At 41.3% G+C, this 18102-nt stretch overlaps 1 protein-coding gene across 4 annotated transcripts; it reads left to right on the forward strand.

Annotated features, from left to right (window-relative positions):
* Nucleotides 1-10185: 10185 nt before the first annotated feature.
* On the forward strand, nt 10186-13784 carry b9d2 (B9 domain containing 2). 4 transcript variants are annotated; one of them, XM_060935084.1, is made up of 5 exons: nt 10186-10303; nt 12040-12077; nt 12395-12497; nt 12576-12701; nt 12784-13784. In XM_060935084.1, the coding sequence occupies exons 3-5, from the start codon at nt 12410-12412 to the stop codon at nt 13095-13097; spliced, it is 528 nt and encodes a 175-aa protein (XP_060791067.1). In that variant the 5' UTR covers nt 10186-10303; nt 12040-12077; nt 12395-12409; the 3' UTR covers nt 13098-13784. The 4 variants fall into 4 exon arrangements, with proteins under 4 accessions (XP_060791067.1, XP_060791066.1, XP_060791068.1 ...); XM_060935083.1 differs by lacking the exon at nt 12040-12077 and having other exon boundaries at nt 12784-13145; nt 13254-13784; XM_060935085.1 differs by lacking the exon at nt 12040-12077 and having other exon boundaries at nt 12784-13134; nt 13254-13784.
* Nucleotides 13785-18102: the final 4318 nt, after the last annotated feature.

The following is an 18102-nucleotide window of genomic DNA, read 5'->3' on the forward strand; positions in this document are numbered from 1 at the left end:
CGCCACACTAGTGATTTCTAAAACTCTCCTCACCTCACCTATCCCTTGACCAGTAGTCGTTGGGGCATCAATGATGATGTTGTAACCACACTTCTCCAGCACTCCCTGTTCTCTGCTGCTCTTAGGGACTCCACCATTTTCATATTAGCCCATCCCTCTATGTTTTCAACTCATCTTAAACTGTTTCTAAAACTAATAAACAAAAAAAGGGGGGGGGGGGGGTTGTTTAAAATAGGTATGAAGGTGCCAACTGCCAAGTATGATGGCTGAAAAGGACAAAACAAATTAACATTTTGGAAAGGTTGTGTAAAAAAAAAAGCAATACAGTACCATGATTAAAGCCTGCCTAGTGGCTCAGTGGTTAAAAGATCAGGGGTTCAAGCCCAAGCACTGAAAGCTGCCACTAGGCCCTTGAGCAAAGACCTTAACCATATATGCTGCAGGGGCACCATATCATAGTTGACCTTGCACTCCATTACTGCTTCCAAACAAGACTAGATATGTGATGAAAAAAATTGTACTGTCATGTACAGTATACACTACCGTTCAAAAGTTTGGGGTCACCCAGAAAAGTTTGTGTTTTCCATGAAAAGTCACACTTTTATTTACCACCATAAGTTGTAAAATGAATAGAAAATATAGTCAAGACATTTTTCTGGCCATTTTGAGCATTTAATTGACCCCACAAATGTGATGCTCCAGAAACTCAATCTGCTCAAAGGAAGGTCAGTTTTATGGCTTCTCTAAAGAGCTAAACTGTTTTCAGCTGTGCTAACATGATTGTACAAGGGTTTTCTAATCATTCATTAGCCTTCTGAGGCAATGAGCAAACACATTGTACCATTAGAACACTGGAGTGATAGTTGCTGGAAATGGGCCTCTATACACCTATGTGGATATTGCACCAAAAACCAGACATTTGCAGCTAGAATAGTCATTTACCACATTAGCAATGTATAGAGTGTATTTCTGATTAGTTTAAAGTGACCTTCATTGAAAAGAACAGTGCTTTTCTTTCAAAAATAAGGAAATTTCAAAGTGACCCCAAACTTTTGAATGGTAGTGTATGTGACAAAGAGTTCTTCTGACTGTAGCCTTCCTGTCAGCTCAAACTATTCTCCATTCTTGTCTGACGCAGGAAGAAGGAATATTGACAAAGAAGTCATGGGCTGCTCTTTAATATCGAGATGTAGTGTCCAAATTGTGGGAAGACTGTTATGGGAAGGGCAGTTGTATGGGTTTGTAAGAAAAATATATTTTTTTAGGCGAAAAAGATTTGTGAAGTAAAATATGCTAAAAGGTAGTACAGTGATGTTAAAGAAGAAGAAGAAACCTTTATTTGTCACATGCACACTTCAAGCACAGTGAAATTCATCCTCTGCATTTAACTCATCTGAAGCAGTGAACACACGCACTCAGAGCAGTGGGCAGCCATACTAGAGTGCCCGGGGAGCAGTCAGGGGTGCCCTTGCTCAAGGGCGCTTCAGCCCAAGGCCGTCCCACGTTAACCTAATTGCATGTCTTTGGACTGTGGGGGAAACCAGAGCACCCGGAGGAAACCCACGCAGACACGGGGACAACATGCAAACTGCAATGTTGAATTCTGGGCAAAATGTTCTATTCCTATTACTGTGGGAGTTTCAAGATATTCTGCTGCTGCACACACCATGTATCCTATGTGTAAATGTTTTGCTGAGATAAAATGTGAATGTGAATTTGTTGTGCTGATCATAAGTCAATCAAAATAATTGAAACAGCAAGGTCATTTTTTTCACTATAGACTGAAAACCTTTGGGTTTGAGAGAAAAGCATAAATATGAGAAAATAAATCAGAATTTCAGCTTTAATTTCCTCATACTTACATCTAGATGTGTTAAACAGCTTAGAAAATGGCACTTTTTGTTTGCATCATCCATTTTTCAAGTGATCAAAAAGATTGGAACATGCGAATGACAGATGTTTCTTGTTGCCCAGGTGTACCCTGTTAGATTGATTGTTTAAACAATTAACAGCTGTGAATGTCTACTTTTGGTTTGAGTCCTGGGTTTTGTTTGTGAAGACTGCATTTGTTGTTAAAAAGGATTAACCAGACAGCTGTCTATGTGCAAACAAACAAACAAACAAACAAACAAACAAACAAACGTCAGTGACATTACCAACAACCTTCACCGAGCAGGGATGATCGCAATCCACTGTTTGAAGAAGACTTGGAGAGCAGAAATATAGAGGCCAACAGGGGTAGATCCAGGAAAACAGGAAGGGGGTGTCAACCCAGTAAGACTGGGGGTCTGCGGGCCTCTGCAATTTTTAAATGCCCGGAGATATATTTTGAGCTGTCAGAGACATGTTGTAAATGAAATATCTTAAGGAAAATTAACATATCAAAAATATGTTTTAAAAGTAGGAACTTTCAAAACCATGTTATTAATTACTGAAAATGATATTGTCAGAGTTGCAGGTATATGTGTAGAACATAATTGCAACTGATATATGGTAATATTTATGAAAGTTGCATTGTCATATAATGCATTACCACATGGCACACTACAGTATAATACACTGACCACAAAACACCTTATATCAATAAATTATTACTATTTTAGCAACTGCAATCTGAGCTCCTGCTCAGGACATTCAGACCCCGTCCACACGTAGCCGGGTATCTGCTAAATCGAAGATATTTTTCTACGTTTTGGCCTGTCATCCACATGAAAACACATCAAAAACGAATATTTAAAAAAACTCCGGGCAAAGTGAAGATTTTTGAAAACTCCGTGTATGCCTTTTCGTGTAGACAGAGATAACCGGAGTTTTGCGTTTTAGAACGTCACAATCTGCGCCAAAAAAATGACAACAAATCTGCCCTGACGTCAAACGTGCGACCTTTGTTTACTGCAGAAGCCAGATTAAGCATGGACAAAGAGTAATGGATCGGAGTAGTGCCTTGAAAGAGTTAATTATTGTGCAGGTGCTATTTACATGTTTAATTTTAGAAGCCCAACTAATCTTTGCTTTGACAAGATTCCCAATCAACATTTTCTTGCGTCTTTTGAAGTTTATACTCCAAAATTGTGTTTAGAAGCAATTCTGTCTCTGAGTCTGTCCAGACGAACGAGCTTGGCGCCATGTTTTATGTTTAGGCGGAAGTGACGCCAACAGAGGGCTATTCTGATGTGATTAGGGGGTAGGATTTGGGGAAATAATGCCATCTACAGGTTTGGAATGCTTATGAATGTGATTGAAAATGCAGATGTTTGGTTATGTGTGGAAGGGATTTTTTTCGAAGACGAGGTGGTGTGGATAAAACATTTTTATAAACGGAGGGGGGGAAAATGTTCGGTTTTAAAAATACCCGGCTACGTGTGTACATGGCCTCAATGTACTGTACATATAAGACAGTGAATATACCCAGATAAACTGAGTGGCCACTTAAGACAGAGCTTAATACCGAGATAACTATAAACAAAGATTGCAAGAGTTGCATGTCCTATAATACAAAGTCAGTAACTGCAATCTGAGCTCCTGAGTCTAATAGACAACTATACAATGATTGTGTGAGTTGCATGTGAACAAGTCCTATAATAAGTCTTAGCTGCAAGGACTCAGGGGATTTCAAGCAGATTTTCTTCAGAGCTGTTGCAAAAATCAACATCTCTCACAGACCTACGTATCCAGCCACTGTCATAAAAATCAAAGTGAGGCTCACCCCCAAAACAGCATGTGTACCATGTACGTACATACACAGGGTATAGTAAGTACAGGGATACCCTATTACTAAATACGAGCAGTAGCCAGACAGCTGACATGTGTTTGTATGCAGTAAACCTGCTGCAGCAGCTTATCATTTTGGCTTGTGAACATGTGTTAATGATACCATAAACATAAAAGGATGGCACACACCCTTTACATGTAGTCTGCAGTGCAGTCCGAGAATATAGTATAGTATTATGTTGATGCATGAAGTTCCTGCACCCTGTTAAAATCCAACAGGACTTGCCCAGCTTGCTTTTCATTGCATTCATGTCACGAGCAAAAAAAAAAAAAAACCTAAGCTAGGACCTACTAGTAAAGTTATACCATAAACTCTTCAGCTCAATCCCACGCAATGATTTATTTTTTTAAACCTTATTAATAAAAAAATGGCAGGCATATCTTGGTATCTGCAAAACAATCAAATCACAATTCCAAGTAGCCATGAACTGAAACTTTTTTTTAGATGGGGTGGCAAATCTGCTCCAGGCCAAACCACAAGATGCAAACCACTCATCTGCAGTAAGAATCTGAAGACCAGATTGGAATTTGCAAAGAATTACAGAGATAAGCCACAAAAGTTCTGGAACAAAGATTAACCTTTACCAAAGTGCAGAGAAAGAAAGGATCTGCTCATAAGCCAAAACATATAAACTCACTGGTCAAGCACAGTGGAGGTAGTATCATGACTTGATCTTGCGTGTCTACTTCTGGAACGGGCTCACTAATCTTTATTGATGATGTAGCTCATGCTGGTAGTAGCAGAATAAATTCAGACGTCTACAGAAGCAGTCTGCCTGCCAATTTCCAAAGAAATGTATACAGTCTAATTGGGAGGAACTTCATCATGCAGTAAGACAATGGCCCAAAACACACTGCCAGCACAACAAACGATTTCATCGGGGGAAAAAGTGGAAGGCTTAAGAATGGCCAAGTCAATGACTAGACCTTAACCCAAATGAATATGCATTTCATCTCCTGAAAGGGAATAAACACAAAACAGACAACAACTAAAGAAGTATCATACTAACCTACTCATGGGCGTCACCACCATTGAATGTGAAGGGGACACATCCCCTTCACATTTCATAATTCTTCGTTTGGACCCCCCCACATTTAACATAAAATTTTAGTTCACCCAGCGCCGTTTCTATTGCTTCGTGAAAGAATCCATTCCACTTGATCGATAAGAGAATACACATACCACTGAAAATCCACTCCGGGTTTTCCGGGCGTTACCTACAACAACTCACCGCACGCAAGTGAATCTCAGTGCAAGCAGAGACATTTTGGTGCAGGCTGCTTGAAAGTGGAGGAGGTGACGTCAGCCCCATTGCCACCTCACAATGTGTAGCTTTTGCTAAAACCTTATTCTTTTGTTATATGCCCTCAAAATTAACTCTAGGCCACGTTAAATTAATGTTCAACTAAACACTGAAATAAGCTTAGCTTAATGGGGTATTCTTGGTTGATGATGAATTATTTGCAGTATTTGCTCCCTACCCAGACACAATGGACATAAGGAAATTCTTTACAAAGAAGCGGAAAGTAAGTCAAAATTTCCCCACAGGACAGGTTTTTTTTTTGTCCCAATGGAAATGTTAGTGCAGTTAGCTGGCTAGTCAATGTTAGGAGATGTATCAACTAGCTTAATGTCTTGTCTCATCTCATCTCATTATCTCTAGCCGCTTTATCCTGTTCTACAGGGTCACAGGCAAGCTGGAGCCTATCCCAACTGACTACGGGCGAAAGGCAGGGTACACCCTGGACAAGTCGCCAGGTCATCACAGGGCTGACACATAGACACAGACAACCATTCACACTCACATTCACACCTACGGTCAATTTAGAGTCGCCAATTAACCTAACCTGCATGTCGTTGGACTGTGGGGGAAACCAGAACACCCGGAGGAAACCCACGCGGACACGGGGAGAACATGCAGACTCCACACAGAAAGGCCCTCGCCGGCCACGGGGCCCGAACCTGGACCTTCTTGCTGTGAGGCGACAGCGCTAACCACTACACCACCGTGCCACCCAGCTTAGTGTTAGCTATCGTTTAATTCAAACCCAGTAGGCCTGCCTTATTTAGGGTGACCAGACGTCCCGGTTTTACCGGGACAGTCCCGATTTGGGGTTGTGTGTCCCGAGTCCCAACAAAAGTCTGTCGGGACACGGATATGTCCCCGTTTTCGCGACTTGCGACGTTTGCGACTGAGCAGCGTGGGAATCATTAGCGGAGAAATGTCTGCATTTACTATTTTGATGAATTGACAGGAATCGCAAACTTTCCTGGTTACTGCCCCCTGGCCCTGTGGCATGGGTGTTTATTTAGCCACATTATTCCAGACAACAGAATGTGTTGCCATGCAACAATAAAATAAACATTAACTGGCGCGAATGTTCTTTGTCTAGCAGCTAGCAGCAGTAATGCCGCAGCAATTATGCCGAAAAGAAAATGTACCTTTTCCAAAGATTTACAGGGCACCTACCCCTTCCTCCGAGAGGTGCAGAACAATGCGCACGAAGCCTACTGCACACACTGTAAGTGCTTTGTTCTTGTACTGAGTTGGGTAGCCTATGTTGCAAATGCTGTGCGCTCCTGTGGGGGCTTTCCTCTGGCTGTCGCCCCTCTCCTCGTTTACTGCTGTTTTGTTTGAGTGTATATTTATGCAAGCCGAGAGAGGCCCTTCATATAATCTTTTTTTATTCACCTTGTTATCCTGAGATAACGACATAATTAATTCAGGATCTTGAGAAAACAACACAACTAATTCGAGATCTCGAGAAAACAAAACAATTATTCCGTGATCTCAGCTGGATCACTGTATCTCTGTCGGTAGAGACGAAGCCGGGCCAGTCTTCTGCGGAGGTGCTACGGACTAATTTTGAAATTATCCCTTATTAAAAGACTTAATGCAATCTCTCCCTGTGTCAACCCCTGATCAAAATATTGCCTTATTAGGTGATGCATTATTCCAGACATTCTAATGACCAAAGTTGCGTCTATACAGAATGAGAAATAGCCCCAAAGTCAGCATATCACAAGAAGTCTCTTGGAGCACCTGAATGAACCATTTCTCAGCTGTTTACTCGAGATCATGAAATAATTGTTTTGTTTTCTCGAGATCTCGAACTAATTATGTCGTTATCTCGGGATAACAAGGTGAATAAAAAAAAGGATTACCGTATATGAAGGGCATCTCTCGGCTTCCGTAGGTATATATTCTCAAATCACTTGTCTCTTTTTTGTTTCTGTTTAACATACCATTCTGACAGTTTGGCCATATTGCTGTGTTGAACAGCTTGTTGCACCTTCCATTAAAGTGTTCACTTTTGTACACATCTTCTTGCTTTGTTCATTCAGTTGTGGGGAATGGTTAGTAAGGTTGATTCTGACCTAGGCTATGTTGAGGTCACATATCTTCTTTTTAAGTTCATGCTATAGTGCATACAATTTTAGAGATATAGCCTACATGTGCATATGCATTCTTCTTGGTGTTCTCACAAACAGGTGAAATAAATCAGTTTAAATTTGGCCTATGGACATAGCCTGGCCTATTCTCAGCCATTACAAAATCTGTTGTCTGACCATAATTTAACTGATCTGTATATCACTATGCTACTAGATAACAAAATGCCTGTTTGTTTTATTTCATGTGAGATGTTGATAAATGTGAGCTTCAACAAAATGATAAGAGCACCTCTCTGAGTGTCACATTTATGTAAAAAAAAAAGGTGTGCGTGCACGAGCATGGTCGCGCGCAAAAGTGTCCCGGTTTCAGACTAGGGAAATCTGGTCACCCTAGCCTTATTGTAATGCCAAGAATGAGGTCAAGTCTGCTCTGATGATATTTATTGATTCCCTGTTGTGATTTGAAGAACTTGTTTTGTCTGGTCTTTGCCAGTCTTCTGGAAAGTAACATGGGAAATCAGTGTATGGGGAAGGAATAGTAGAAAGGAAAGCAATGGAGAGAGATGGATGTTATTCCAGGTGGATTGTGAAGGAAAGGGGGATAAAAGTTATGAAGTGGTAGAAATTGTGGTGGCACCAATGTAAGAAGGAGTTATATCTATAAATCTATTTGTTATACTAATCTGTAAATGTTACTATAGTACCACTATTGCATGACAAAACTGCACTTGTTCATTGTGTGAAGTTCTCTTTTATGTGTCATTGCTTGACACAGTGTAATTTTGTGTTATGATGACTGCATGATGCCATGTCATTTTTTTTGAGTATCACTAAATCAGAAAAAAGTAAAATGCACCCACTAAAGTCACTGTTGGTGGTTAACAAAATTGCACCTGTTCATTGTGTGAAGTTATTTTTTATGTGTCACTGTTGCTTGTTGACACTGTGATTTTGTGTTATGAAGTTTGCATGATGCCATGTCATGCCTGTTCGTTGTGTGAAATTATGAATATTCTTATTTTTACCTCCGCCAAGGAGGTTGTTTTCAGTAGCGTTTGTTTGTTTGTTTGTTTGTTTGTTTGTCTGTTAGCAACATTACGGAAAAAGTAATGAACGGATTGCTCTGAAATTTTTTCCAGAGGTGTGACTGGGCACAAGTAACAATCCATTAAATTTTGGCAGTGATCCGGATCACCTTCTGGATCCCGGATTTTTTAAAAGGATTAATTTTTCCCCATTGAAATGAATGGGCGCGCAATGCAAAAAACAGATTTTTCCTTCTGCAGGCCAAACCGTAAGGTGTAAAGTCATGAAACTTGGTACACTAATAGAGGACTGGACCCTGATTGATTTCATCAAGTTTCATGTTGGTACGTCTCACGCTCTAGCGCCACCGACTGATCACAGTCTTACATGCGACCATGCACGTAACTTTTGATCTGTGTGTCCGATTTTCATAAGTCAGGTGCCGTTGGAATCCTTGGAGCTAGACGGTTCCAACGCACTCTATGACGTCATTCTCCACCTAATTAGATTTTCCGTCATTTTGAATTTTGTCCAAAGTGAAGGTCGAGTGACCCTGGCCGCATGTTTTGTCCGATCATCAGGAAACTTGGCACACATGATCTCCAGTCCATACCTAATGAATGATATTTGTTTTTCTCTCATATGTTGAAGCGTTCTCCCGTGGCAGCCAATCAAAATCGATGGCGAAGCCACAAAACTGGAAGTGAGCTCATATCACGGAAACGCTTTGACATATCAAGACCATATTTAGTGGCATGACTTTGGACACCATCCAAACTACCCTCATCAAATATGGTGTCATTTGGCCATTGGGGGCGTCACAATTAGCAAAAATGTATTTTGGCTCATATCTCAGAAACGCTTTGACATATCAAGACCATATTTGTTCAGATGACTTTTGGCACCAGTTCATGTACCCTCATCAAAGTTGGTGTCATTTGGCCACTAGGGGGCGCCACAATGAGCAAAAACGTGTTTTGGGTCATATCTCTTTACGGATTTAGAATTACATCTAAATTTTCATGTTAGTGATGCTCTGGGATGTCCCTGTAAAGAACCTTGCCAGCCTGTCATCTCCGTATGAGAATCCGCCTTGTGTCTTGGCCAAACTTTCGCGTGTTGACACAAAACTTGTCGTGTGGGCGTGCGGCCACCTCTGTTGCCAGGTCGCCATGGTGGCGCACCTGAGCAAGCACACTTTCGCATTTTCTTCGGAAATGCATACTAGTTATTATTATTATCTCTGCCAAGGAGGTTATGTTTTCAGTAGCATTGGCTTGTTTGTTTGTTGGTTTGTCTGTTAGCAACATTATGGAAAAAGTAATGAACGGATTGCTCTGAAATTTTTTTCCAGAGGTGTGACTGGGCACAAGTAACAATCCATTAAATTTTGGCGGTGATCCGGATCACCTTCTGGATCCCGGATTTTTTTAAAGGATTCTTGGCGGAGGTCTGCGCTCTCCATGTGCTTTTCTAGTTAAACATACAGTTGAGTGCCACTGTTGCTTGGCACAGTGGCATGTTGTGTTACATCTAAAACTAAATAAAAACGAAACACAAAATAAAAAGTAAAATGCACCCATAAAGTCATTGTTGGTGATAAATTGTGTCGCATTCATCTCATTATCTTAGGCAGAGCAGTGGGTTTAAAAACAGGCTGATGAATATATGGACTAGTTGAATGAGGACTTATTGTTGAGTCTCTAAAATAGTCATTGAATTAAGTGACTTTTGTAGGTAAAATTAGGTGTTTAACAACCTGTTAAAAATACACCAGAATGCAGGACATGGCATCTAATTAATTAAAAATTTTCTGGGGAAGGACCCCCAGACCCCCCACCAGTGTGTCCCCCCCATTAAAAATGCTTCGGACGCCCCTGGCCTGAACCTATTAATAAACGCCATAAAAGAAGAATGTAAGTCATTGGTTAGCCACTAGGTGGCACCGATGACTCACATGATCATCACTAGCTCTGATCATAGAGCGAAAGACTCGTTGCTAAGGAAGTGAGGTTCCTGACTACCAGGAGAGTAAATGTTGAGTGCTTGTAGCTGTTTGCTTTAAATCAGATCCCTTTTCGCATCAAGTTACTAGTTAATGAACAGACTTGGGTATGTGTCTGAATTGTGACTTTTTATTTATTATTTATTTTTAAAGCTAACTAGCAGACGTAACTAGCCAGATTATCAAGCGTAGAGTAAATAGGTGACTGTCTGTGTTGCCTAATTGTTTGTATTTGCCGTTTTCAGTCATTTTACCGGAATAACAGAGAGAGACCTTATCCGTTTATGGTTTTATTTACATTGAAGTTCTAGTTACTGTTGAATAGTGAAGAGCTGAACCAAACCAGTCCCCTCTAAGATAGCGCTTATTCCCTTTATTAGCTGGGTTACATACATGCATACATAAATACACATGTATGTATGTATGTAGTGTGTGTATGTATGTATGTATGTGTGTATATATATATATATAATGTGTGTATGTATGTATGTATGTATGTATGTGTGTGTGTGTGTATGTTTTCACACACCCTTTTCTTAACATTGTATAAACAGCCATGACAAAACCAAAAATATAAAATATGACCGTCGTTAACCACGACCGGGCCTTGTAATGTTTTGTTTTTTTTTTAATCAAAGGGCCCACGACACCTGAACAAAAAGTACATATTTCTTTTGTATTTTCTCGCCTAGTTTGACAACCCCTTTCTTGATAGCCGTGATTGACAATTTCTTGACCCTGCTCCCCAACGTGTAAGGATGAATGGTTAGGATCAAACTTGTGTTGCTAGTCTCCTGATCAAGACATAACTAGACCTTATGGCAGTACGATTTCCAAATACTGGGATCACGCTACTAGTCTTTTTGTCAGTCACAGTGGTCACCATGTCAGATCATAGTGCCATAAATTTTTGCTGTATCTTAGTTGGAAGACTGGCAACACTACAAGTTTGGTCCCAGCCAATAGCTAATTGTTCATGTCCTTGTGTGATGTCTGGGAAGAAGGTCAAGAAATAGTTAATCATGGCTACAGAAGGAACGTCAAGTAACACCTCGTAGGAGTTGTCAAACGAGGTGAGAAAATGCAAACAGAAAAAAAAAATCTGATATGCTAGTATGGGGTGTCCCAGACACCACATCACTGTTCTTGGATTGTCGCACAACAAGGCTGGTTTGTTGTTCTTGATGTTCATATTTGGGTCCGACTCTGGAAATGTATTAGTCACGACAAAATTGGGCTGAATTTGTGTAGTCTGATCCAGGTATAATGTAACACTAAAAACATACACACAAAAAACATATAATTGTTGATATGGTAAAGTTTGCTATAAGGATATATTTACTTAAGTTACATAAAGAGTGTCCAGTGTCAGCACTTTGTAACAGTTTGAGGTAAAGCGATTCATTTTTTTGTTTTTTGACATAGGATAGTTTTCAGTAAAGAGGATGTTATACTTTGCAATTTCTATATAACAAACTGTAATTGTTTCCTGTTAATTTAAACAGAAAGGAAGCTGATAACAAAAGCTAATGTTTCATAAATGATCCACAACATTAACCATAACTATAAAAGTATTAGAAAATGCAACACATTCTTTAATAAATATAAAATCAATAAATTTGTTGGTAAATGTTCGTTTAAAATGACGAAAAAAGGGGACGTCCCCTTATAGGAAATGCTGTACTTTTGTTGATTTATTTTCTCATAACAGTATACCCCAACTGTGTTATTCCTTACTTATTGTTTAGATTCATCATGTACCATTACCTTTTCGGTTTATAGAGGAAGGCTGAAAAAGAAGCGCTTTGCATACACTCAAGTAAAATAAAAATTGTACCTTTAGGGATACAATGGCTTGTGGCTGGGGCAGTACATTCTAAGGTATTTATTTATTTATGCCCTTTATATACTGCTTTGGAACATTTATGTACCTTTTTGGCCCTAAAAAGGTACACCCAGTTACCTTGAGGTCCAATAATGAATCCTAAGGGATACATTAGTTTACATATAGTGTACAGTAGTATAGATTGTACCTTGGGGGGACAGAAATGGGCTCCTATTGTACCCCTATTCCTGACAGTGTAGTAACAGGTTCAATTAGTAACTTAACTTACATGGTTGTATCTGATAAATTGGTAACTTGGTATATTGTTATCTCCAGAAATACTTCTAATACTGCAATCCTTATACTTCCACAGAATAAAGCACATCATATGGCAGAGCTGCATATAATCGGGCAGATCATTGGGGCCAGTGGTTTCCCTCAGAGCAGCCTGTTTTGCAAGTGGGGCATTCATACAGGTGCCTTATGTTATTTTGTAATATTCTGATTTTTTTTTACTCTGTGAACAATCCTGATATTCATATAATTTATATCAGGAGGAGCATGGAGACTTCTGTCTGGTCTAAAGGAGGGACAGACACAAGTGGATATACCCCAGATAGGTGAAATGGCTTACTGGAGTCATCCTATCGATTTACATTATTCCACTAAAGGCCTGCAAGGTTTGTTAACATCCTGAATTTGTAAAGTTAGCTGGTGTGCTCTCAGACTGCCAGCTGACTGGGATTATAATTTTTTTTTCAGGTTGGCCAAAGTTTCATCTACAGGTCTGGCATCAGGACTCTTTTGGTAGATGTCAGCTGTATGGTTATGGCTACTGCCATGTGCCCTCTAGCCCCGGACAGCACCAGCTGCAGTGTGTGACCTGGAGGCCAGTGGGCACCTGGCAGGAACAGCTGGCCCAGATGTTTGTTGGTGGAGGCCCTCAGCTTCGCTCTCCTGACCTCATTTACAGTGGCGCAGACAGATACAGGCTTCACACAGAGGCTATGGGCACAGTAGAACTGGAGCTGTGCATCATTCTGCGGCATTTTGAGCGACATGGCGTTGAGAGCTGAGATGCTACGATATGCACATAGCAACATATAATGAGAGGTATTTCAAAGGTGAACAAACCATAAATTCATTAGCTAGTCCACCTGACAAGTAAAAGATCATCTGTCATATGTGCATGCTAATTAATCCACCTTGTAAAATCTTTCTACTGACTGTAGATCACACCTTGTCTGATGTGCAGCAGGCGGTGGGATTTGGAACTGTTAGTATGTGCTATAGATACAGCATGGAGGTGCATCAGATCACTGTGAAGTGCATTATGTTTAAATATGGCTACATTAAATCAAATGATATTGAAATTAATTTTAAATGAAATGTTGTGTATTGTGAAAGTCTATAAACTACTATATCAAGTTAGTATAAATGTTTTGCGAAAAGTTTTTTTTTTTTTTTTTTTTCTTTCCCTTTTCTGTCCACTGGGCAACCAAGAATAAAACTTAACCCCTGCACTTTAGTTACACTTGTAGTGGTAGAGAATTTATAGAGCATACACTTGTAGAGAATTTGTGGCATTTTTTTCTATTCAGAGATGATGTAAAGGTGTTAGCTGATCTCTGACTTGTGAGACATCTGGGGATGCAGTGATAATTAATGACCTGTATGTTTTTATAAATTTTGTACTAATTTTATACACAATTTTAATGTATTTTTGGTTGCATTTAAAATGAATTAAATTTTTGATTGCTTAATCCTTTTTTAGGGCCTACATTTTAAGTTTACATCTCAGGTGACATAATTCCTTCAAAAACATTTACATACCTATTTATATGCACCCATTGGCCATGTACTTTGCAGATATATAGTACTGTGCATTTGGTTTCCAATCAAATGGCCATTCAACACTTATTATTTGGTAGCAAACAATAATGATGGGAAAATGCACAATGCATTAATTCCATTTGCGGTCAAACTTATTTATGATGGTCAATATTAAAGTTGAATATTACAAAAAACATTTACAAATTTTCTACTGTTTAAGATCTTTGTATGATTTTTCTGGAAAATACATTCCCCATAATTTTTGTTCATTGTTGGGTCATAAATCACATAAAGCTTCAGCAGTGAAAACAGTATGTAATCTACAAATACTTTTTGTATTATAAAATATTGTAATATAATTATCAGTAAGTACTGAATGACCTGATAGTACTGATTTGTAGAAACCAAAAGTGTGGTCTCTGATGTTTGCACAGTACTGTACAATTCAGCCTCATCTATTAATGGAAAAGGACCACCACTGAGTAGATATTTAGGTTGTGGTTTATTCTCAAGACATGTTTTTTAATAATTTAAAATTTGTAATTGTTGACAAATTTCTGTGGTTTAAAGGCGTCGTGCGGTAATTTCAGCAATCAGGCTATATCATGTGTCAAAATGTCAGGTTTGGTGGGTTATTCAAGCCCCTCGGTTTCCTGCGATCTCAGTGTCACGATGCGCCCGCTACAAGCATTTAAAGTTGACGCGCACAGCCAAATTTAGGCAGCCAGCCGTTAACTAGGTCAGCTTATGTGTGACGTCATACCAGTAACCTCCCTTGGGTGATGCTGGCCTGTCCCCATGTTTTCTCTATAGCGTGCGTTTACCAGAGTTGTTTACATTGCGGATTTTGTGGATTTATTCAGTTCGTGGATAGTTTTGAACACTCAAAACACTATGAAGTGATGTATTAATATTCTGTGATACAAAATGCCTAATCGGTGTATTGTGTTTGGCTGTAACAACAAACACTGAACACTATTTGTGACTGTTATCAATGGATCTGATTTCAAGGTCATGGCTAGGTATTGATAGAAAAAAAATAATTTTTTTAAAAACACATTGTGTCAGCGGGGGCGTGGTCAAGCGCCGGTCTGTGACAGGATCATTACACCTGACAGTAATTAACCTGTGTTTTGTGTGTTTTCCCAGTAACCGCGCCCTACTTAAGGAGGCAGAGGGAGAGCAGAGAAGAGCTCATCCCAGGACAAGAACACAGTGTGTGTTTCGCTATCAGATTAAAACTGGCAGTTATACTGAAAAGTCTGGCAATAAAAAGTCTATTTGCATCTGAAGCGTTGTCCTGCCATCCTCTGTGCTCCACCCACACTTCAGAGAGCTCTACAGTGGTGCCAAAACCCGGGACAAGGTGGAGCACCAACCTCGCAGCCCCATGGAATCCTCCCCGTTCGCGGACCTGGTCCACGCCCTCGCCACGGCTCAGCAAAGCCAGCACCAGGCGCTCGTCACGCTCCGAAAGGAGCAAGAGCGGCGCTTCGAAGCCCTGGTGCTGGCCCAGCAGGAAGATCGCGAGGCGTTCCGGCATCTCGCATCGGCAGGGTCCACCAGCGCCCCGGCCGCGGGCCCGTCTCCCCTCACCGTGACCAAGATGGGCCCGAAGGACGACCCCGAGGCGTTTCTCACATTGTTCGAGCAGGTCGCCGAAGCCTCGGGGTGGCCGATGGAGCAGCGCGCGGCGCGCCTCCTCCCCATCCTGACGGGAGAGGCGCAGCTGGCCGCGCTATAACTCCCCGCCGGCTGGCCTACGCGGACCTTCGCCGGGCCGTCCTCCAGCGCGCGTAAGCGCTGGCGCTGTTCTGGCGTGCGCCCCACACGCTGGAGGACGGCCTGGCGAAGGTCCGCGTAGGCCAGCCGGCGGGGAGTTATAGCGCGGCCAGCTGCGCCTCTCCCGTCAGGATGGGGAGGAGGCGCGCCGCGCGCTGCTCCATCGGCCACCCCGAGGCTTCGGCGACCTGCTCGAACAATGTGAGAAACGCCTCGGGGTCGTCCTTCGGGCCCATCTTGGTCACGGTGAGGGGAGACGGGCCCGAGGCCGGGGCGCTGGTGGACCCCGCCGACGCGAGATGCCGGAACGCCTCGCGATCTTCCTGCTGGGCCAACACCAGGGCTTCGAAGCGCCGCTCTTGCTCCTTTCGGAGCGTGACAAGCGCCTGGTGCTGGCTTTGCTGAGCCGTGGCGAGGACCAGGTCCGCGAACGGGGAGGATTCCATGGGGCTGCGAGGTTGGTGCTCCACCTTGTCCCGGGTTTTGGCACCACTGTAGAGCTCTCTGAAGTGTGGGTGGAGCACAGAGGATGGCAGGACAACGCTTCAGATGCAAATAGGCTTTTTATTGCCAGACTTTTCAGTATAACCGCCAGTTTTAATCTGATAGCGAAACACAGTGTTCTAGTCCCGGGATGAGCTCTTCTCTGCTCTGCCTCCTTAAATAGGGCGCGGTTACTGGGAAAACACAGGTTAATTACCGTCAGGTGTAATGATTCTGCCACTCACCTTCCCTGGCTCCGCCCTCCTGTCACAGACCGGCGCTTGACCACGCCCCCGCTGCCACACACGTGTTAAGTGTTTCTATGTATCAATCATTAATTGTACAAAATGATTTTCATACATTTATGTATTTGTCATATCTTTCTTTGTCACATGAAGTGTTGTCTTGATAACACATGTGGCACATAATTTTAGCAAATGGATGACAGAAGATTAATTGAAAGATTTATGCCACAGAGCTGCCTTTAACTAATAATTATCACTTATTACTGACGATTGTACGTTTACTAAACAATACAATACAAAGCTCAATACTCCCAGCCTATAACATACTGAATATCAAGTTAAAATCATCCGCAATAAAAGGAAAATTATGAAAACTGGAATATCAAGGGATCTACTGTATCAGAAGGCCCACTGCATTTCGCGAGATCGCAAGCTGTCAAGTTGCTAGAATTCAATCTTTCTAGCTATACTTTCACCCCCTACAGCTATCAGTATTACACACAATCATAGATTAATCACACAGCATTCTAATTCAAGTGAAAATGGTCTTTAAAAATACACATAAGTAGTGATTTAGTCAGAGAAACCAACCAAAACAAGTCTTCAAGTCGCCCGCCTTCGTTTCTGTCGTCGTCAGAACTGTCCTCATTTTCTTCTGAAGATGAGCGCTCAGGTTCAAATCTGTAATGCTGGATACCACCAGGACATTCAGCTGTCAAAATCTCTACTTGTGGGCCATTTTCTTCTTCTGTATCGGTAAAATCAAAGCTAATTTCCTCAGCATCACTCCTATTTTCTGGTGTGTCCGTTATTGCAACTGCACCGAGTGGTTACTGGTATGACGTCACGCAGCTGTTCCATTGACCGAGAGGGGGCGCTGCGAACGCGGAAAATTTCAAGTGATGGGCATGATCAAATAAGGACCGATTACAACCGCGGGAAGCTTTTGAAAAATCGACGGTCAATTTATTTCGAATCTCGAAAGCATTCTGGTGCAGAATAATGCGACTTTTATTGCCACTGCGTGACGCCTTTAAGAAGAATGAAACACTTTGGGGTGCTGTTTTTGTAAAATAATCAACTTTGTGTTAGTAATGCTAACTTTGTTTCATCATACCACCCCATCATTAATTATTAGCTCATCCGGCTGACAGGCGATGAGCTTTTGCCATCATGTGTTGTCCATCGTTATCCACATTTCATGAAAATTGCTTCTTCTCTCTCTCAATTCTTCACTGATTTTTATTCTTTTTGGCAGGAAGGTAGGGCTGCCTGGGGTGCATATAGCTTCTACCCAAATTTGCCTAATTGCAATTAATAATGAATATATGGAGTGGTTAAGCCCTAACGAGCAGTTTCCACACAAATCGCTGCTTCTCTCTCAATTCTTCACCGATTTTGATTTTTTTCTGGCATGAAGGTAGGGGTACCTAGAGTACATATAACTTCTACCCAGATTTGCTTAATTACAATTATTAATGAAGTTATGGACTAATTAATCCTTAATGAGCAGTTCAACAAAAATTGCTTCTTCTCGCTCAATTCCTCGCCATTTTGGATTCTTTCTGGCAAATAGGTAGGTATTCCTAGGGTGTATATAGCTTGCAACATTTATTGAGCAAAGTTGCCCACTTTAGACCGTTCCTTCTGGACTAGACAGGGCCAGAATGAGCTATGCTGCCACTGATGGTCTCGTTTTCCTATAGCAGCACTCCCTGTTGTGTTTTATATTCTTTAT

Source organism: Neoarius graeffei, chromosome 12 (genome assembly GCF_027579695.1).
Source record: "Neoarius graeffei isolate fNeoGra1 chromosome 12, fNeoGra1.pri, whole genome shotgun sequence".
NCBI classification, from domain to species: Eukaryota; Metazoa; Chordata; class Actinopteri; order Siluriformes; family Ariidae; genus Neoarius; species Neoarius graeffei.